Source organism: Centruroides sculpturatus, unplaced genomic scaffold, assembly GCF_000671375.1.
Source record: "Centruroides sculpturatus isolate CEXI.00-Female unplaced genomic scaffold, Cexi_2.0 scaffold170, whole genome shotgun sequence".
NCBI lineage: Eukaryota > Metazoa > Arthropoda > Arachnida > Scorpiones > Buthidae > Centruroides > Centruroides sculpturatus.
In genome coordinates, this window is record NW_019384413.1 from 441,401 (window position 1) to 465,473 (window position 24,073).

Consider the following 24,073-nt stretch of genomic DNA (forward strand, 5'->3'; position numbering starts at 1 on the left):
GTATGCAGTTTACGGACTACGGCTGTTTGAAAGGTTTCTTCCATAAAATTAATCGATTCTAGACTAATTCGACTCAACATTTCCGAAATACGTATAATTTTTTGGGAATAATCCATATAAACTATGCTATAAACAAAAAATTGTAGGATTACTTACTGAGCATGCACCGTTCGACTACGCCATTGCTTAAGCTTGTTTTCGTTGTGGAGATTGTCATCGAATGGCACTCGTGTGCTTCCTGATAAATTATTTTTTTTGCGAAAAATTCACTGAACTTTGGAGACATCATTAATATAAATATAATTTTTATGGACATTAAATAATAAATGGTTTTTGGTAGGTCCGCTGCTCGTTTAAACTCAACGGTTTGTGCAATCGTGTCGCAACACAAGTCGGCGATGACGTTTTACTGAATTATATGAGTTTTTTTAGCATGTTTCTACGAATACTGTCGCAATTTTTTCGCCATGATATAGGAATCCAAACTATAGGAACCTGTGTTATGGGGGGTCAACTGTACATGTTATGGACCAAGTGATTAATAGGGCATTATTCATAATGCCCAGCCATTATGAATAATGACTAAAATGGGTGCACAGTTTGATAAATATTGATTAATTCATTAAATTGAACAGACATTATGAATAAAGCCACATTCCCTTTGGACAATTTGATTAAAAAATACTCCACTTTTTTCATTTAGAATTATTTATTTTTTGTGAATAATTTTAAAGTATTTTGAAAACAACATGCAATCTTTTAAAAGTACTATTAACTGTATTAATTAAACTAATATTAACAAAAAGTATTATTAACAAATTTATACTTCAAACAAAAAATCAACTTACAGGAAGCTTCTGAAATTTCATTTTTGGTATAAATTAGATAAAAAATTAAACGTTTTTTAATTTATTTATTTGAGCAATTAAGATTTTGATGACATTTGGAATTACATAATTTTTTTCTTTGTAGCATTTGCATCTATTAGATTTGCAACCAATTTTGCAGCAGCATCGACTGTAGCCTTGGCCTCTAGAAATTGATGACATTCTTGCACATTCTCTACGCGAAATTTCTGCACCCAGTACATCTCCAACAGAAACGAAGTTTTCTTTACAAACAGTAAATTGGTTTATGAAATATAATAGATTTAATATGCCATATTTGGTGCCCAGTTAGGTTTTTATCTTTAACCACAACAACGACACTTAAAATATTTTTTTCATCACTGTATCACTAACATTAGCTGCTGTGTATTTGGAATTCAATATACCAGTCATTTTTTCTGCTTGTTTTTTTTGAGATTAAACAAAGCCATTTCCCCAGACACACTTCTTATTTTTTTCTACTATTTTTGGATCAACTGTTTGGATTTTTTCGTCATCATTCACCAACTCTAATACTAACAACATCCTGGTTTAGATATTTTTCATGTGAAGACGAAGTAGATCTTTGAACTTCATCAGTTATATTGCTATGTGAGGATGGCATTATCAAATAATCTTTTATAATGTTTTCTTGGATGGTACCTGATCTTTCAGAGTTTGAGCAACTTTGACTTACTTCGTCAATAGTTTTAAAAAGTGTTGCTAGACCTTCCTCCGTATTAACATTGATCAATGATTCGTTGAGTATAATAATTCTTTAGTCCAACTTTTAACTTTGCTCCAAACATGGCCTCATAGGGACCTCAGTTTATACCAGTATAATGTGCTCAATTTTTCATTAGTTGTACAAAACGTAATCCTTCCGAGTATTGTTAGTCTTCAACCAAGGACTAAGCATATTTTCTGTCTTGATTACATCTTTCTACTGAACCCTGACTTTGTGAGTGTCTGGGCTTTCCATGCATCATTTTTAACTCAGGCCACATATTACACATTTCTTTGATGACATTATTGGTGAATTCTCTGCCATTATCGCTTTATAGAATACTCGGTGCACCTAAAATTGTAAAAGTGTCTAAAAGAACATATTTTACATCTTCAGCCCTTTTGGTTTTTAATGGTCATAATTGAGCGAATTTAGTTAGATGGTCTTGATACATGAGTATAAATTTATATTGCTCATTGGCTTGCGACTGCATATCAATAAGATCAACCTGACATCTCAAGTTCATTTCATTACATAAAACTGGTTTAACTACCAAGCCTTTCTTAGGAACATTCTGCTTTTTATGACAGATTTCATATAAGTTCGAATAAATTATGATCATGAAGCAATCATTAAATGATATGAATAATCCCTTCAACAACTGATTAAACTCCCTTGTAATATTTTTATATTTTGCACTTAATTCTTTTCCCATATGATTTATATCGCCGTGGCCAATACCAATATGGGTATTATGCAATATCTGAAATATTTCTTCAGTGTGAACATAATATTTAAACAAATTACCTTCTTTTACAGGTACAATTAATTTTTCTATTTCTCCGATAGATACAACATCACATCTACATAAACACTGATATTCAGTTCATGCTTGTTCTGAATTATAAATGTCAACTTAATCAGTGATGATTCAAATAATTTTCTTGTTGATATTTTATAAATAAAGGACCTCTTTATTCTTTCTTATACTTGGTTCAAATGGTTTCTTCCTTTTCAAATTTATTGAACTGCAATTTGAAAAAATTGTAGACCTATAAATTCCCACTGTTGTCCATCTTAAGAACGGGGTTAGATAAGATGAAAGTTAGATTATATGTGCATATTTTACTAACATTATATTCATTTACATTTGTTTTACTAACTTTACACTCTTAATGATTTTGAAAATGTGGGTGCTGCTCAAGACATCTTCAGGGGACCAAGACATACTGTATGTGTTCTATCGTTTTTTGGAGAATATTACTCAATTATCTTAGAATTATTTTGTTTACCTAATCTTACTGAACTGAAGTCATGCAATATGTGTTATTATATTTATTTTTTTATTTTAAAGTGTTAAATCAAGGCAGTGCTGCAGCACAATAAGTACCCTCCAGATAAGCCCTGTCTTTTCTAATATTCTGATTATAGTTCAACATATCTTTTCAATTAAGATACATGAGGGAAATATATACAGTTGACCCCCCCTATAACACGGTANATAAGTAAATTTGATAATTCAAATTAATAATATGGTTACAGAATGTTAAACATTTATAAATCTATTCTAATGAATTTGATTCAATTTTTATTCATCACTTAATAGTTTCCAGGAGTATAAAAAAATTTGTTTGGATTAAACATTTTTAAAAACATCTTCATATCCACACAAAAGAAAAACAACAAAATGTTCAAGTGAAAAGAAAATTTTAAATCCAAGTTTTAAAATATTTGTCGTCAACAGTTATTCATTAAATAATATAAACTAATACTATATATTAACAGATCAAATATTTCACAGTGTCATTAATTTTAAAATTTAATATATAATAATACATTATATAAATTTATATTATACGATAATGCAATTAATTTTAATTAATTGTTCATGTTAATATATTGCCATTTTGAATGTTATAAGATAACAATTTTATTTAATATCAATAAATAATATTATAAACAATGACATTTCATATTAGTTGATATTGTATCAACTATTGTATTTTCATACATATAATACATGGTGCCATATAATCCACAATGGCGTATTCTGTGCAGAAGATTGCTAGAATGAAAATATAACCTTTGTATAACCCACCCCACCATAAACACCATGCCATGGTCTTTATATCTCTCTGATCAGAGAGATATAAAGACCATGGCATGGTGTTTGTCAACCTTGAACTATTTTTCTGGTAAATTCCATGTGGAGTGGGTAGTTGAACCTAATGTTGTTAGCAGATGTAAACATATATACATTCTCATGGTACCATAATTTCATGCAAATAACTCACAGATTATCTGTGTTTGAAATGTAATTTGAAAGGGAGTGAGGGTTACATGCCATTTTAAATTCCAACCATGATTTCCTTTAATTTATTCTTCTAAAGATTGCTAACAGCACAATTCTCTAAACTTCAAATTCCAATCATGAGTTAAAATTGATTCACACTATACGACTGTCCAGTAGCAGGCAACCAACCTACTGGACTGACAATTATTGTATCTATTCATATGTTCATTTACAAACACAAATTTCAGAAAAGGAAGACACTAGTTATTCTAGATGGGAAGAAACAGCTGTTGATAAGAAGTAGTTGAATCTGATCTAATGTTGAAAAGAGAGAGAGAAAGAAAGAGAGGAACAAGAAAAGGTAGAAAAAACTAAAAAAGGAAAATCTGATCATAAAGAAAATACATCAGATAAAAAAAGACAGGAGAAACAGAAAGAGGATAAAATTCAGTACGAAAAGAAAAACAAGGAAGATACTACAAAGAAATCTGATGCAGATGCAAATCAGAAAGAAAAAAGTATACCCATTCAGGGAAAAAAAGAATGGAAGACTAAAACAAAAGGAAATAATAATGTTCGAGGAAAAAGTAACGTAAAAATTGCTGAACATAAGCAAGAAAGTGAAAATGAAGAAAATAAACAAACCAAGATTGATGTGAATATTTCATTACCTGTACAATCACAGTCATCATCTCTAAAATATGAAGGAAGAAAAGAACAGGATGATATTCAAAATCCAAAGCCAGAAAAAATAAAATTGCGATGGAGGTGAAGTAGAGAGTTGAAAAGAGGTGAACTTAGTGGTAGTTCAACACCAACTTATATGTTCATTAATATACAGATTAATCTTTAGTCTAAAACAAAATATAAGAAGCCAGAAAGAATTAAGTTTTTATACTCTAATTATTTACAATTAAAATTACAATTATCATTACAAGACAAAAAAATTTTTGAGATACACTGTGATCAAAAGTGACAATTTCTGTGCTCCCTAATGTGATTGAGTGCACCTAATAGAAATTAGAGAGCAAAAATAAAAACAACAGTAATCTGCATGTCTCACAGAAAATAGGTGCAAAAAATGAACAAAACACAAGAACAAAGCAATTCATAATGATTGCTTTGTTCTCGGACCACCTCTTCATGTCACTAAGTGCAAGGATTATCTCTCCCATGGCACAAGAGCAAGGATTGCCTCTTTCTTTCTGCTCTGCCTCAATTCTATCACAATAAATTGCATTTAAATGCATTTTAATTAAATATTTGTGATTTTGAACTATGATAACTTTATACTTTTTAAATCAACAATGTATTAATTTAGAATGCGTTGCAGAAACCTTGTATAGCTTTGCAGTTTCTACTTAGAACATATCACAAGTGTTTTTGACCCATTTCTAGGGTCTTCTTCAGGTGTTCTGTAAGTTTTTCTGGTGTGATTCCGAACACCTGAAGAAGACTCTAGGTCAGTGTGACATATTTGTAATTATCGCTTTGTTTATTAGATGGATTTGATATTAATTTAGAGTACAGATTTATCAAACTAGTCAATTATTTTTACTTATATTGGCTTAACTATGCATGCAAGTACAGTACGTAAGTGGTCAAAATGACCTCAACCATAAATAAAGATGTGGCATCTACTTCAGGAAATGAAGTATTAAAGTATGAAAAACTATTAGTACATAGAAAAATGTGCTCAATGCTTCTGTATCATAAAGTATGATACTGTAATAATGCAAATGACAACAGATTCTATGATACCTAAAACAATATAAAATCCATATCCTTGCATTAATATTGCTTGCTTGAACAGTTCTAACAAGGAGAAAGTCAGATGTTCAAGTCTCCAATTCAAATGAAACTTGAGCTTGTAGCCCTTAACACAAACAGCTACGATTCAAATAATAGAACCTATTTCTTAAGTATTCATTCTGAATTATAAGTAATTAAAAATTGTGAGATCATTTCCTGTTTAGCGAAAACAAACATGAGCACATGAAGAAATGGTTCATACAATGAAAAAAAAATTGCTATGGCTATGCTATCCTATTTTCATAACAGATTTGTCTTTTTCGTTCATGTGCAGTAATGTCCAAAGCTTAATCACTTGTGGTGACATAGTACAGCTGTCCCTTGATAATCCGACAGGTATGGGACTAAAGGGGTGTCGGATTACCGAAAGTGTCCGGATTACCGAAAGTGATTACATATTTGGCATTGTTTTGCTAGCAGTAGCTTACAATATTCCCTACTCCAACTGTTTGAACAGAACTGCTCACGGAAAACACATGAAATGTGTGTCATCGTGTAAGAATTGGGTGGGGAGATTCACATTGCGACATGCTTCTGTGCAAGCAGACATGTAACGGGGACGGGTACCTTGACGGAAGGTACATCAGACTACTGAACTTGCTGGATTACAAAATGTCAGACTATCAAGGGACAGCTGTATTTGCATTTTTAATTAAAATTCCAACTTTCAGCATCTGCTTTAATATGCTTTAAAGCATATTAAAGCAGATGCAGAAAGATGCAAAGCATGAAACACAAGGAATAATAACAGTAATAATAATTCTAATGATTTGGTAAAATAATAAAATAATTATGTTATACATAAAAAGTAACTAAAATTATGAAGTTTTAAATCTATATCGTGTCACTCCAGTACCTAGCATCTTGTCCACTGAATTATTGCCCTTCCAAGGAAATGTGAAACTTCCAAAGCCTTATAAGCTAAACAATCTGTTTTTAGAGACCCATTTTTTAGAAACACTTGAGAAGTGGGTCCTGTTATTTGGACAAGGAGCTGTTTGAGTTAAGGACTCACCAAGTTTTGTTCAAATTGGAGATCCAAACATCTGACCCTCTCCTTGTAAATCTGCTTACAGCAACTTCTACATAAATGGTCAACCATCATAACAGAAAGAACACCAAGTTTGATGACAAGAGAGATATAAAGAACATGACCATGCCTATGGAGCAGCCATTGCTCCATAGGCATATGTTTGTAATTGCAATTTAAAATTAGTATAAAATCCATCCCATTGCATAACTTGCACCCCCTTCAAGCTGTCTTTTAAACACAAATAACTCACAGATTATATGTACAAAAATACAGTAATACAAAATGTCTATATTATCATTTCATAGTCCAAAATATTCATTTAAAAAAATTCATATCATATCATAATAATAATTAATTTCATCTAACATTAACCAGTGGCATATTTAGAAATATAGCACCCCTAGGCCCACAATATGCAGGCATTCCCAAACTTGTAATGCTACTTTTGCACTGAATGATTTTATTTTATAATTTTAATTTTGCAATAATTACATTTTCACAGAGTTTTAAATGTTAAAAGGGTAAAGGGTACTGTTATTGAAAACTAATCATTAGTACTTCCACTCTGTTCATACAAAACATATTCATAAATTAATTAATACTACTCAACTAATACATCTTACTGTATTTTGTCTCTAATTAAGCTTTTAATTTGCACTAATTCCTTTAGGAATCATTTCCACATAAAATTATTTTTCATTATTTTATTGTTGTTGTTGTTGTTGTTATTTTAAGTTTTTGCACCTCACAAACTCTTGTGCCCCTATGCCCAGGCCTTTGGGCACAAGACACTGCAACTAATAATTGATATTTAAATTATCTCAACTGATTTATTTCAGTGTGAATGATGATAACACAATTTCAAATGGTATCAATTGGTATTTTAATAAAGTAGCATGTAAGGTGATTAATTGTTTGAAACTGATAAATTAAGACAAGATATTTCCTTCATTATGCTCATCAAGATATCTATTAAAGTAGGTTTTATTTTTGTGCATATAGTATGTGTCTGTATTACACTATATTACACTAAATAATCACAAGTATTATAAAAATGAATATAAAACAATAGAAACTGATGAAAAATTAAACTACTGTTTGTTAATTAAAAAGCACTTGGCCCAGAGAAATGACCAAATAACCTGGAACCTGGAGAAAATTTCTAAACCCAGAATATCAGGTCAAAAAGACACAGTTGACATCAGAGACTGTGTTTAAAACAATCTACAATGATTTCAGGCAAAGGCTTTCCCCTCATAATATTAAATGGATAGGAACAATCTTATCTAGACTTGTAATTAGTCTTCACTATATAAGTTCAGTTTGTATGGGGAATTTTTACAACAAAAATGTCTCTGCATTGAGGTTATAATTCTTCAATCTCTAAGACATGAGGGTCATTTTTTGAAGTGGCAGCATCATTTCATTTACTACATACTAAAACATAGGTTAACAATGATAATCACTGTCCTTCAATGTATTTTCCAGCTGCATGGATGACCTGTTGCTAGATATCAGGTAACTCAAATGCAATCAGCAGCATTAGTCTCACTCTTCCATAAACCGGGCAAGTAAATAAAAATAACAAAATCACTAACCATAAGTTTCTCCCAACAGAAAAAATTAACATAAACAAATGCTTTCGGTCTACTTCTAACGCATGATTCAGCTTAACAAAATGTTTCACAATATTCAAAGCATTTCAACAACCTGTATGATCCTATGCTGATGATAGAATATGTTTCCAAAACATGAATTTCTTATAGTTTTATACATTTAACAGTAATGTTATTTTTCCTATTAAACTCATGTATGTCCTACAGTACAAAACGTCGATTCAACAAGAACAAAGCCTCAAGGAGTAATGATGGTTATGGGTTTCTAAAGTGTATTATAAATAGTTCAATTTTTTCTGAAAATTTCATCCTCTAATTTGTTCCATTACTTCCTTCACTTCATAAAACATATGGACAGATTGAAAAGGCAAAATTTTTGCTAAATCCAGTTTAGAGTAAAAGCAAGTGTCTACTCATAGGCTTCTTATGCTGCATTTATTGTTGCAAAGACGTGAATCGTCATTCTTTAAACTTGGTTTTAAAAGAATTTCAGTAAGCTTGCTATTTGCTGTTGACCAATTAGGTGAATTGTTTCATTAAGTCACAAAAATGACAAGGAACATGAACAATGGAGTGTTAAAACTTCACTGAAAGAGGAAAAGTATTTTCACTGAATTAATTTGAAACTATATAATCATCATAGAAAAAGGATAAGTTAAATATAATTTGTAAATCAAAAACAGATTATATTTTATTTTAAATAAAATATTTAAACAAAAATAGGAGTTTTAAATTGGAAAAAATAGATTGTTTTTATTCATATTTTACATATACAAAAATAAAACTTATGAGGTGCAGTCAAAAAGTTCTGGGACAGGTGATGTGGCACCAGAATTGCCACATTCTGAACTTGCACAAACTAGAATGTTTAATAGATATGGTTATTTAGCTTCCCGCCAACTTTTGTGCCAATATCCTATATAGTTATTGTTTCTTGCTATTTAGATTAGATCCGTGTTCTTGTTGATTTGCGATTCTCATTGCTTTGTAAAATGAATTCTTTTAAGGAACAGCATGTATGTGTGTGAAATTTTGTTTCAAACTTGGTAAGGCTGTAACAGAAAAGAAAGTGATTACAGGAGATGAAACATAAATTTACGGTTATGACCCTGAGACCAAATAACAATCAATTCTATGGAAAAATTGTGGCTCACATAGACCAAAGAAAGCCTGCCAAGTGAGGTGCAATCTCAAGAACATGCTCATTGTTTTTTTTTTTTTTTTTTTTTTACAGAATACAAATGAAGAATGCGGTGGCATAACAGATTATAGCCACAACTTTTTGGTTCTGAAAACCTTTCTTTTAACTGTTGGATCTGCTGTATCAATAATGTGGTAAAACACATTTATTTTAAATGAGATCTCCGGATCTTCTAAACGTAAATATGGAGGTAATTTATTAAAGAATTTTACTGCTTTCGTTTCTCTTTTCACCAAAACATATACCTCCTCACGATTTTGCCATTTCCTTTTCTGTAGATAACACGCTTTTTCCCCATGGGTCTCGAATAAGAGAGATCATTACATGCCATAAATAACAAGTAAATCTTTACTTGGAAAATATAGCTCAGAGGATGCTTTATTTATAGCAATAGCAGTCTTTTCTGAAGTATTATAAAAACAACAAAGTTAAAATGCTCTATTCTTAATTTTAACCCAAGTGCATCAATTTTCTCTTTCCCTACAGCCGATATAAATTAGACTACTTCATAAACAATGCCCAGGATCTCTGTGCACATGTCTAACTGCTCATATAACAGCTAATTTTGCTGTCTAATGTGTTTGACGTAACTTCTTAAGAATGAGATATTTAAAATACTTTCTGCAAATAATGCTAATGTATACATTTTTTCAATAGTTTTTGAAAATGTGGGTGCATCTACGTGACATTTAACTTCGTTATTTATTATGAAATTAAGGTTATGGGGTGCATAATATATACTGTATATGGCACGGGTAAATTGTTGACAGTATCAATATCCGTTCTGCACGCCTGCTCATACATCCTCATAACTGATGAGCCATCGTAACTCTACCTTCGTATAAAATTAATAATCATACCTAAAATCTTTGAGATGTATAATGGTAACGCTCCTATGTATAGTACTTGAATCATTTAAAGCCACAAACTTTAAGAAACTCTCTTTAATTGTTAATGCTTCCGGTATTTCAGCACCAACAGTAACAGCAAATTACGTTTACACGAAGAAAGTTAATTCCGATAAAACCTTTGAACCCGATTATTTTTTTCATTTAAAAAGAACAGCTAACTCTGTTTTCTTTAAATGAAAAGGGTTATTCTAACAACTGGGTTATTATAACACNTACGGCTGTTTGAAAGGTTTCTTCCATAAAATTAATCGATTCTAGACTAATTCGACTCAACATTTCCGAAATACGTATAATTTTTTGGGAATAATCCATATAAACTATGCTATAAACAAAAAATTGTAGGATTACTTACTGAGCATGCACCGTTCGACTACGCCATTGCTTAAGCTTGTTTTCGTTGTGGAGATTGTCATCGAATGGCACTCGTGTGCTTCCTGATAAATTATTTTTTTTGCGAAAAATTCACTGAACTTTGGAGACATCATTAATATAAATATAATTTTTATGGACATTAAATAATAAATGGTTTTTGGTAGGTCCGCTGCTCGTTTAAACTCAACGGTTTGTGCAATCGTGTCGCAACACAAGTCGGCGATGACGTTTTACTGAATTATATGAGTTTTTTTAGCATGTTTCTACGAATACTGTCGCAATTTTTTCGCCATGATATAGGAATCCAAACTATAGGAACCTGTGTTATGGGGGGTCAACTGTACATGTTATGGACCAAGTGATTAATAGGGCATTATTCATAATGCCCAGCCATTATGAATAATGACTAAAATGGGTGCACAGTTTGATAAATATTGATTAATTCATTAAATTGAACAGACATTATGAATAAAGCCACATTCCCTTTGGACAATTTGATTAAAAAATACTCCACTTTTTTCATTTAGAATTATTTATTTTTTGTGAATAATTTTAAAGTATTTTGAAAACAACATGCAATCTTTTAAAAGTACTATTAACTGTATTAATTAAACTAATATTAACAAAAAGTATTATTAACAAATTTATACTTCAAACAAAAAATCAACTTACAGGAAGCTTCTGAAATTTCATTTTTGGTATAAATTAGATAAAAAATTAAACGTTTTTTAATTTATTTATTTGAGCAATTAAGATTTTGATGACATTTGGAATTACATAATTTTTTTCTTTGTAGCATTTGCATCTATTAGATTTGCAACCAATTTTGCAGCAGCATCGACTGTAGCCTTGGCCTCTAGAAATTGATGACATTCTTGCACATTCTCTACGCGAAATTTCTGCACCCAGTACATCTCCAACAGAAACGAAGTTTTCTTTACAAACAGTAAATTGGTTTATGAAATATAATAGATTTAATATGCCATATTTGGTGCCCAGTTAGGTTTTTATCTTTAACCACAACAACGACACTTAAAATATTTTTTTCATCACTGTATCACTAACATTAGCTGCTGTGTATTTGGAATTCAATATACCAGTCATTTTTTCTGCTTGTTTTTTTTGAGATTAAACAAAGCCATTTCCCCAGACACACTTCTTATTTTTTTCTACTATTTTTGGATCAACTGTTTGGATTTTTTCGTCATCATTCACCAACTCTAATACTAACAACATCCTGGTTTAGATATTTTTCATGTGAAGACGAAGTAGATCTTTGAACTTCATCAGTTATATTGCTATGTGAGGATGGCATTATCAAATAATCTTTTATAATGTTTTCTTGGATGGTACCTGATCTTTCAGAGTTTGAGCAACTTTGACTTACTTCGTCAATAGTTTTAAAAAGTGTTGCTAGACCTTCCTCCGTATTAACATTGATCAATGATTCGTTGAGTATAATAATTCTTTAGTCCAACTTTTAACTTTGCTCCAAACATGGCCTCATAGGGACCTCAGTTTATACCAGTATAATGTGCTCAATTTTTCATTAGTTGTACAAAACGTAATCCTTCCGAGTATTGTTAGTCTTCAACCAAGGACTAAGCATATTTTCTGTCTTGATTACATCTTTCTACTGAACCCTGACTTTGTGAGTGTCTGGGCTTTCCATGCATCATTTTTAACTCAGGCCACATATTACACATTTCTTTGATGACATTATTGGTGAATTCTCTGCCATTATCGCTTTATAGAATACTCGGTGCACCTAAAATTGTAAAAGTGTCTAAAAGAACATATTTTACATCTTCAGCCCTTTTGGTTTTTAATGGTCATAATTGAGCGAATTTAGTTAGATGGTCTTGATACATGAGTATAAATTTATATTGCTCATTGGCTTGCGACTGCATATCAATAAGATCAACCTGACATCTCAAGTTCATTTCATTACATAAAACTGGTTTAACTACCAAGCCTTTCTTAGGAACATTCTGCTTTTTATGACAGATTTCATATAAGTTCGAATAAATTATGATCATGAAGCAATCATTAAATGATATGAATAATCCCTTCAACAACTGATTAAACTCCCTTGTAATATTTTTATATTTTGCACTTAATTCTTTTCCCATATGATTTATATCGCCGTGGCCAATACCAATATGGGTATTATGCAATATCTGAAATATTTCTTCAGTGTGAACATAATATTTAAACAAATTACCTTCTTTTACAGGTACAATTAATTTTTCTATTTCTCCGATAGATACAACATCACATCTACATAAACACTGATATTCTTCCGGTAACTTAAAAGTAACTTTCATTTTTTACTCTTTCACTTTTTGTATCATTGACAAATATGTTGATTTTGTAAAAATTTGATTGTTCTAACCTTTTTCTGCTATTAACTTGTTTAATCGGTTGTTAAAGTGATTATTCATATCACTTAATGATTGCTCCATGATCATTACTTTTTTCAAAGAAAAAAACACTATATTAAGAGACAAAAGTAAAATTAAAATGTCACACAAGATTAACTATTGGTCACATAAATTTAAAATCTGATACTAAATGAAATATGCATGCGCAACTCACCTGGAATTTATTACAATGCCTGATTTTGTTTGTCATTATTTATAATGCCTGTTATCAATCACTTAGTCTGTAACATATGCATTACAACACACAAGCCTGATCTTTATAAGCAAATAATTAAAACCTGGATTTCTTTAGCTTGAAAAAATCCAGCTTTGAATTATTTGGTTATAAAAAATTTGGGCTTGGTTGTTGTTACACAAACATTTATTTTCTGTATTATCTTAATAGAAAAAAAAACCTAGATTTTTCTATTTTGGCTATACTGTAATCATTAAAACCGAACAATTTGAACTGAAGGCAAGCAGTTAGGTTGCCATCCTATAATAATGTTAATCTCTATAGTTATATGATTGAAATTACAGTAATAAGTTTTAAAGTGAAAATCAAATAAAAGTCTGGTTAGTGTAATGGATAACAAATCTGTACAGTAAGCAGAATTTGTGGATTTTAGTCCCAAATTCTAAAATTAAAGTAATTATTATTAGCACAGAATAATGACCTAATCACCTCCTTTAGTCCAAATCATTGTAATTTTGTGTGGATAACCTGCAGGTTATCTGCATTTTAGAAGTCAACATAAAAGCATGTGCTGGTTATGCAATGATATGGATTATCTGCTGGTTTTAATGCAAAATTATGAACTCATTAAACAGCTTTTCCTTTGTCTAAATACACTAAAATCACATTTAGAAAATGTGAAAAATCCTTAATTAAATCCTTTAGAAAATGTAAAAAATCCTGCAGGCATTATCTGTCGTCATGATTTTTCCAGAAACTACAAGACACACGTTTTACCTTTAATTTTCTCTTGTTCATTCAATCCATGCTTTAATTAATATCATTTATATTTCAACTTGTATAGTAAAACTGACAAGTTTTTAGTAATTCAGTTCTCTCTATGTAACTCTCAGCAAACTATTTAGAAGGTAAAATTTCTGAATAACTTAGAACTTAAAAAAAAAGACATTTATTTATTTAAATAAATATTTTGGACTTATTCTTATTTAAATATATCTTAGAAAACAAGAACTTAATTCATTGTTGGTTACTGGTAACCAACAATGAATAAAACAAGATTTACTAAATGAAGAAGACAAGATTTATATCATAAATAAAAAAATAAAATAAAAAACTGATTGAAATTTATAAAAATAAATAAGAAAAAAATATTTAACTATTTTAATTTTCTAAAGATACTACAGAATGAACTATTAATAAGATATTAAATATAAAAAAAAAAATTATAGATTTCAAAATAACAACAAACCTTTTCTGTTATTATGAGATCAACACAATTTTTCCCAGTCAATGGTAAATTACATGTAGGGAGAATTTTTGGTGTACCTCCTTTTGCAGTATGTTCCATTGTAACAATGACTCGAGTTCCCGCTGAAGAACTAGACACTAAGTCCATAGCTCCTCCCATACCTTTTACTAACTTTCCCTGTAATACAAAATCATAAAATGTTTTAATATTGTACTGTACATTTACAAATTTTAAACAGTATTCTATTTTTATTTCTAAGCATAATAATTTATTATACAGAACACAACTATTGTATAGAATGAAAGAAACAGAAAAATACTTGAAATTGCTGTAATTTACGCAAAATCTATTATTTCTGTTAGTTTTTATTGTTTAATTTGAACATGCAGACAGAAAAGACAATGTAATATTTCCAAAAATATAGGCTTAACTCTGTCAAGATACGAAGATATTACATTCTCATCATTTTTTTGAAATTGTACTGTAATTAATCAGGCTATTATTGTGCTATAATTAATAATTAGAAACTAAGTAATTTATTACCAAAGGTAGACATTAGGCACCATCTCTTATCTAAATTAATAATTATAATAATTTAAAACATACTTCTAGTACCAAATTACCTAGTTTTTAATTATTAATTATAGCATAATAGTAGCCTGATTAATTACAGTGAGAGTTTGGATGAGTATTGTACTGTACAGTACATTAAACTGTCTAAATTTAATAATAAAAAATATATAATATTAATGATTACTGTTGTTCTTAAAAATATATGATGAGAGATCCACGCTTCTGTGTTAAAGGAATAAAAATGTAAAGATTCTATTTTCGGAACGCTGATGTTCCAATCGTCTGGTCACCTGAGTTCGTTTGTTTTCAATAAATTATCTCATCAACATAAGGTGTGTTTTGATAATCTGAGTACAAGTATGTTCTGTTAAATGTTAAATAAAAATGTAAAATTAACACTAGAAGGGTTGAAATTACTCAGGTATCCTTATTCCATATAAGTGATGCTGTAAACCATTTGAAAGCACTGGTCTCTGAGCATTTCTTTTAGTTTTTGGAACAAGTTGAAACCACAAGAGCTCATGCCCAGCAAATATGGCAGGTGCTCCAAGATTTCCCAGTGCCACTGTCCCAGCAAAGCCATCACTGTAGAAGAAATATGACAATTGCTTGATGTCATATTTCTTCTACGGTGATGGCTTTGGGATACAACTGCAGCAACTGAAGCATCTTCTGTCAAATTAGAGTAATAAGCAGAATTTATTGTCTATCCTTTTAATACAGCATATGCCAAAAACTCTTTCAAAGTTGTAAACAATATTATTACCTTCAAATTTCCAGATTCTTGTCACTGTTTTCTAGAACATGGTAATGATGAATGTCGCCATTTACTTGTTTGCCTTAGGTTCATATTATCTGCCCTGTGTTTTATCAAGTGAAATTATTCTGTGAAAAACTGCTCTCTCTCAAGCCCATAATGTTCAAGATGTAATGGAGTTTCCATCTGTTGTCACTTTTGCATTTCAAAAAGAGAGTGTGGCATTTACTTTACCATGATTTTTCACATACCCAGTTTCTTTGTTAGCTTCATAGTCTTCAGTTTCACAGTTTAGCTTTAGAAAAACTAAATGTACAAGAGAAGCATTTTGACCTTTGAATATTTTGACACAAAAGTGTTTAGAAATGCAGCAGGATATTTATATATATTTAATGGATAAAGTGTGGCTGTATGCCACACTTTATCCATTTAATATGATAAAGTGTGGCTGTATGCCATAATTTATATGTGCTAATATTAATTTTTCTTTCCCCTTATCTTTTTTTGTTTCCTTCTGTCTTGAAGCTGTCTTTCTTCTTTGCCAATAAGGGTCCACTCCAATTCTGGGTGAAGCTCTCTTTTGTCCAAGTAAGAACTGGTCCCAACCGGTTCTTTGGTTGACTTAAAAGGTGTGAAGAAACCTCAAGGAGACACTTTTTAAATAGGAACTGGAAAGAGAGGATGTTGGTCCTGAGTAGCAGGAAGGTTACGATTGTATGGCCAAGGATCGTTAAGGTCTGGGAAGCCAAGAAGACTGAACCTAGGTACAATATTGTGGATATTTGGAAATTCTTTTGAGAGAAGAAGACTCCCCATTTTGGCTTTTTATCAAAGGAAAAGTTTCAGAACATGTGCTCCCATTTTTGTTTAAAAAGGACTTGATCCAATGAAAGACTTGGGTACCCCTTTGTTTCTGATCACTTGTTTTTCTCTCCCTAAATTTCACCCTCTATTGGTCAAAATCCTCTTGCATGTTAGAATTAAGATTAGTATTAATAATTAGTTTCAAGTATTTAGTCCATTTTTCTTGTCCATATTTTAAGCAAAACCGACAGATTAAGCAGTCAGTTTTGCTTAAAATATTTTGTATGTGTTTTTAAGATTTTTTTTTATTTTTATTGTAACACGCTTGAGTGTTTGTCGGGAGTACACTCCTCGGCTGACATCACAAGTTGTATGTTAGTTACTTGTTAATATTCCAGTGTCATTTTGAGTAGAATGTTGTTTGTACAGATTTTATTGCGTTACAACCCGTTACATAAAATCTTACATCGCACAAAAGTCTTTGACAATGTTAACCACCAAAAATTAAATAGAAATTTTTCATAAAATTGCATTAAATATGAAAACAATTAAAATAATTAGAAATTTACACTAGAACCAGATAGAACTTATGAAAGTAGATGGAGAATTCACAAATGAAATTAAAATAAAAAAAGGCATAAGAGAGGACTGCATATTCTTTTCTTTGCTCTTCAATGTATATTCTGAAGAAATAATTAAAGAAGCACTTGATAAAATAAAAGTAACCAAAATTAACAATATAAATCTTAATAATATTAGATATGCAGATGATACAATACTTGCAAATTCAAAAGAAAGTCTACAAAATATGATTAGAAAGCTAAACTCAATTTGCAATAAATATGAAGTAAAGATCAATCCAAAGAAAACTAAGAAGCTAAGCTTTTCAAAAATCAAATGCGAAGACAAATTTAAAAATATATCTTGATTCAGAGGAAATTGGAAAATATTAAACAATGTATGTATTTGGGCACTAAGATAAACAGAGAATGGAACAGTTCACAAGAAATAAGATGCAGAACAGAAACAGTGAGAATCAGTTTTAGGAAAATGCAAACTTTACTATGCATTTTAAAACTGAGTTTGATGACTGATATGCTATATTTGACGTATTCTTATATATGATTGTGAAGCAAGGACACACAAGCAAAAAGATATGAATAGGTTTAAATCTTTTGAAATATAGACCTACAGTGGCATACCATAGTGGGGGCGGCAGGGGCGGCTCGCCCTGGGCGGCACTTTTTAGGGGGCGGCAAAATTTCACAATAAATAATATCTTGTAAAAATTTGAAACATCCTAATCTATAGTTGCATCACGCCTACGAAAGTGCTATTGTCCGGACAGTCCGGGAATCGGCTCGCCGTCCGGGTAAACCAGTAATTTCTTCATCCAAGGAAATCCTGCGAAATCTGTTGACCTTTTTTTTTTTGCTTGTACGATTCATTCCCATTCATATACACCACTAATATCCAATAGAACTATTTTAAACAGGTCGCTGCACTACCAACAAATTTTTCATTGCTTGTTCTGTGACAAAACTGAATTTTGGTCTTTTAAATTGAAATACCTAAATAAGGGGGGTGAAATTTTCCTCTGCCCCGAGCGGCTGACACCCACGGTACGCCACTGCCTATAGAAGAATGCTGAAAATATTCTGGATGCAAAAAGTATCAAATTGAGATTCTGAGAAGAATCCATATAGATATAGAGCTTATAAAAAACCATAAACAAAGAAAGATAGTATATCTTTGTCACATTATCTGACATGAAGAATATAATTTTCTTCAAGTAATAATTAATGGAAATGTTGAAGGCAAAGGAGAAAGAAATAGAAGGAGGACTATCTAGATGGACAACATTTTGACCTAGACTGGACTTTCTAGACTCTCCTTATTCCAAATGGCCTACAATAAAAAAAATATTTCAGACAATCTGAATGGATTTTTCGGACTATAATATGACTAATTTTAATAACTGGATATAAAATATCCATAGTTGAAAAGAATATACTCACATATAATGCCAAATATAGAATAAGAAAGAAATAATATACTGTCATTTGATTAAATTTGTTTACTTAGAAACATTAAATATACAACATGTATTTAATTTTTCTCAAGTTTAATGCTGATAGTACTCATATATTTCCTTCATATAGATATAAAGTAATTTAGTTATTAAAAATGCAGCAGATTGTCTGGCTTATACTAAATATTAGGTTAGTTAATGAAAAATACTCCACGGTGATTACTAACATCACACATATATAGTGATAGGCACCAAAAGAAAGAATAGGAAATTTTCTTAATTAGGATATTGAACACAATTGAAGGCACTACATTAACTTTACAACTCTGCATGTCCATTGACAGTCTTTCTTCAGTAAGTTCCTAAAGACTTTAACATGCTTTGCATCTGTTCCATCTGTTCTGTGCTCAAGTGTGGTTGCTTCTTGTCCATGTCGGAAGGCCTCTACTCATACAATATGGTAGGGCATGCATGATTACCAAGTGCTTCTTGCAGTTCCTTGTGGCATTGGTGAGCATTTCAATCTTGTAAAACCTGAATTTTGTCATTTCATTGCTTTTTCTTTCATTGCTCTTGTTGAGTGAACATGTCTTAAGAGTGGTGGTACAAATATCTGTCACTTCAGGACTAACTTTTGATTCACTAATGTGAGATTAGCAGAGGGCCACAGGGGTTAATCCCTTCTGACCACTTACGCTGCACAAGGTTGGTAAAACCCGATCCCGCGGTCGTAGGATGGCTAGGAGGGCAAAAAATGAGTGGGGACTGCATTGGTAAGTTGGCAGGTGTCCTTTAGAGACAGGAGACAGGTTTAACAAACTAAACAAGCATTTATTTATATAACTAAGCTAGGATACATAAGTTAAATGCGATTAAATAAGTTCACTATACAAAAGGGCCGCTCTAACAGCTTTAACGGCTAGTCTGAGAGAGAGAGAGAGAGATTCACAAAGCTCTAAAACAAATACAAATACCTCTATAATGATATGTCTAATATGCGTTTGTTGAATGGGCCATCTGAATTGTAATCAGCACAGGAACTGCAGCATGTGGCGATGGAAGTATAACTTGCACACAGTTATAAGTATAACTCCTTTTGTCACCTGGAGCTTCCAGGGACTCAAGCTTTTACATGTTCCTCGTGGGAAATGAGTCATATGATCGACTTTTATTGACACTAACGGTGCATTCCGATCAGTTAAGTGTCAACTTTCCCACCTAAGTGTGAAAACAATCGGTGACCTCCGATATTTTTCTCATCAAGAGTATTTTTTCATTGGAGTTGTCTACAAAGTTTTTTTCCAACATCGGTGTAAAAATTGCAGATTTCACACTAAAGATAGAACAACAAAACTTCACCATCAAATGCAAGACATTTTGAGAAATTCAATGATACATATTTTGTAGAGAGTATCATAATCAGAAAGTTCTGGTAAACATGCAACTTAAAAAAATCCATGTATATCAGAAGACAATTCAGATAGGAAGCTAGAGTTGACATTACTCTAAAAATAAGAACAGTGAATACAATTTCATTGAATCTGAAAACCATAAATCTAGTGAGTTAGATCTGAATCAGATGTTAATGAAGTGAGGAAAATTACTCTGCACCAGGCAACACCACCTTGAGTTCAAACTCAACCTTGTCCCCAAGCTTGAGTTTGAGCTCAAGGCGGAAGTTGCTGTCACAACTGAGGTGGAAATACCTAGCAAACAAATCCTGTCCAAGTACTTGACCAAACAATAATTCATCAACATTTAGCCAATTAGGTCAAAGTAAAAAAGAAGAAATACCTACATGCAAAAAGTATCTGTAGCTGGAGAAAAGTATCTGCATCTTTGGGAGCTAGCTGAAACAGGAACGTACTCCAGGAAAGCTGATACAACAGAATGTCTTGAGAGAATTCTCTGGACTATTCATATCCCTATCAAAAAGGCTATTTAGTAACTGTGTTGCTTACTTTTTAATGAACCTATGATTTGACATATTAAACAGTGCACTGAAACAAACGTGCACACAACTGATGAAGCATCAATAGATGAAAGTAAAGAGGGGCCCATCAGTCACATGGGAACACCCTCTACATAATTTTGCATCATCATAAACTATCATCATCCAACTATAGCTATAGAATTATTTGTAAACTAGCTGCAAGGACCCGCTTCGCTGGGTTTTTATTTGTATGTAATATACTTTCTATAATATACAAAAGACTGTTTATCTAAGTAATCTAGAATCTAGCTGCAAGGACCTTCAAAAACGTAAAAACGCAAAAAACCGCCTGTAAATCTTGCATGCCGCTTTATNGGTAACTCAAATGCAATCAGCAGCATTAGTCTCACTCTTCCATAAACCGGGCAAGTAAATAAAAATAACAAAATCACTAACCATAAGTTTCTCCCAACAGAAAAAATTAACATAAACAAATGCTTTCGGTCTACTTCTAACGCATGATTCAGCTTAACAAAATGTTTCACAATATTCAAAGCATTTCAACAACCTGTATGATCCTATGCTGATGATAGAATATGTTTCCAAAACATGAATTTCTTATAGTTTTATACATTTAACAGTAATGTTATTTTTCCTATTAAACTCATGTATGTCCTACAGTACAAAACGTCGATTCAACAAGAACAAAGCCTCAAGGAGTAATGATGGTTATGGGTTTCTAAAGTGTATTATAAATAGTTCAATTTTTTCTGAAAATTTCATCCTCTAATTTGTTCCATTACTTCCTTCACTTCATAAAACATATGGACAGATTGAAAAGGCAAAATTTTTGCTAAATCCAGTTTAGAGTAAAAGCAAGTGTCTACTCATAGGCTTCTTATGCTGCATTTATTGTTGCAAAGACGTGAATCGTCATTCTTTAAACTTGGTTTTAAAAGAATTTCAGTAAGCTTGCTATTTGCTGTTGACCAATTAGGTGAATTGTTTCATTAAGTCACAAAAATGACAAGGAACATGAACAATGGAGTGTTAAAACTTCACTGAAAGAGGAAAAGTATTTTCACTGAATTAATTTGAAACTATATAATCATCATAGAAAAAGGATAAGTTAAATATAATTTGTAAATCAAAAACAGATTATATTTTATTTTAAATAAAATATTTAAACAAAAATAGGAGTTTTAAATTGGAAAAAATAGATTGTTTTTATTCATATTTTACATATACAAAAATAAAACTTATGAGGTGCAGTCAAAAAGTTCTGGGACAGGTGATGTGGCACCAGAATTGCCACATGCTGAACTTGCACAAACTAGAATGTTTAATAGATATGGTTATTTAGCTTCCCGCCAACTTTTGTGCCAATATCCTATATAGTTATTGTTTCTTGCTATTTATATTAGATCCGTGTTCTTGTTGATTTGCGATTCTCATTGCTTTGTAAAATGAATTCTTTTAAGGAACAGCATGTATGTGTGTGAAATTTTGTTTCAAACTTGGTAAGGCTGTAACAGAAAAGAAAGTGATTACAGGAGATGAAACATAAATTTACGGTTATGACCCTGAGACCAAATAACAATCAATTCTATGGAAAAATTGTGGCTCACATAGACCAAAGAAAGCCTGCCAAGTGAGGTGCAATCTCAAGAACATGCTCATTGTTTTTTTTTTTTTTTTTTTTTGATAGGGAAGAAATTATTCTTTGAGAATTTGTTCCACAAGGCCAAAATGTGAATGAAAACTTTTATGTGAATGTGTTAAAGCACCTGTGTGAAAACGCCAGATGAAAAAGACCAGATCTTTAAAAAGCTCAGAACTGTCTGTTGCATCATTGCTCAAGGGTGGAGAGGCCATATTATTTTTGGCATGAAACTCTTGAATAGAACTGTCTGTTGCATCATGACAATGCTGCAACTAGTTCTATTCAACAGTTTCATGCCAAAAATAATATGGCCTCTCCACCCTTCTTATTCACCAGACTCACTGTGTGAGTTTTTCTATTTCCATCGGCTGAGAAAAGTGCTGAAAGGGCAGTTATTTGAAAACATTGATGACATTCAAACAGAATCTCAGCAAATGCTTAACGTCACAAAAAGTTATAGAACTATTTTGAAAACATTGAGAAGCACTGGAATCTTTGTATAAGTGCAGAAGGAACTTATTTTGAAGATGACAACAAGACATTTTTATTGGACCAAAACTTTTTGACTGCACCTCATAGTTCATGTTTGTATCATACTTTAGTTCATGCTTGTTCTGAATTATAAATGTCAACTTAATCAGTGATGATTCAAATAATTTTCTTGTTGATATTTTATAAATAAAGGACCTGTTTATTCTTTCCTATACTTGGTTCAAATGGTTTCTTCCTTTTCAAATTTATTGAACTGCAATTTGAAAAAATTGTAGACCTATAAATTTCCACTGTTGTCCATCTTAAGAACGGGGTTAGATAAGATGAAAGTTAGATTATATGTGCATATTTTACTAACATTATATTCATTTACATTTGTTTTACTAACTTTACACTCTTAATGATTTTGAAAATGTGGGTGCTGCTCAAGACATCTTCAGGGGACCAAGACATACTGTATGTGTTCTATCGTTTTTTGGAGAATATTACTCAATTATCTTAGAATTATTTTGTTTACCTAATCTTACTGAACTGAAGTCATGCAATATGTGTTATTATATTTATTTTTTTATTTTAAAGTGTTAAATCAAGGCAGTGCTGCAGCACAATAAGTACCCTCCAGATAAGCCCTGTCTTTTCTAATATTCTGATTATAGTTCAACATATCTTTTCAATTAAGATACATGAGGGAAATATATACAGTTGACCCCCCCCTATAACACGGTAGATACGTTCCTGTTTTTATGAATCCAGCTTCTAGGAGTCCAACCAATCACAGCCCAGCACATATGCAGTTTACGGACTACGGCTTTTTGAAAGTTTCTTCCATAAAATTAATCGATTCTAGACTAATTCGACTCAACATTTCCGAAATACGTATAATTTTTTGGGAATAATCCATATAAACTATGCTATAAACAAAAAATTGTAGGATTACTTACTGAGCATGCACCGTTCGACTACGCCATTGCTTAAGCTTGTTTTCGTTGTGGAGATTGTCATCGAATGGCACTCGTGTGCTTCCTGATAAATTATTTTTTTTGCGAAAAATTCACTGAACTTTGGAGACATCATTAATATAAATATAATTTTTATGGACGTTAAATAATAAATGGTTTTT

General features: G+C 31.4%; 1 protein-coding gene across 1 annotated transcript in view; it reads right to left on the bottom strand.

The window, feature by feature from the left end:
* Positions 1-24,073, bottom strand: part of LOC111619072 (succinyl-CoA:3-ketoacid coenzyme A transferase 1, mitochondrial-like) — a 160,486-nt gene that overhangs the window by 54,594 nt on the left and 81,819 nt on the right. Inside the window, exon 12 of the mRNA XM_023360719.1 lies at positions 14,700-14,876. Coding sequence (XP_023216487.1) covers positions 14,700-14,876 — 177 coding nt within the window. The remainder of the gene's footprint in view (positions 1-14,699; positions 14,877-24,073) is intronic.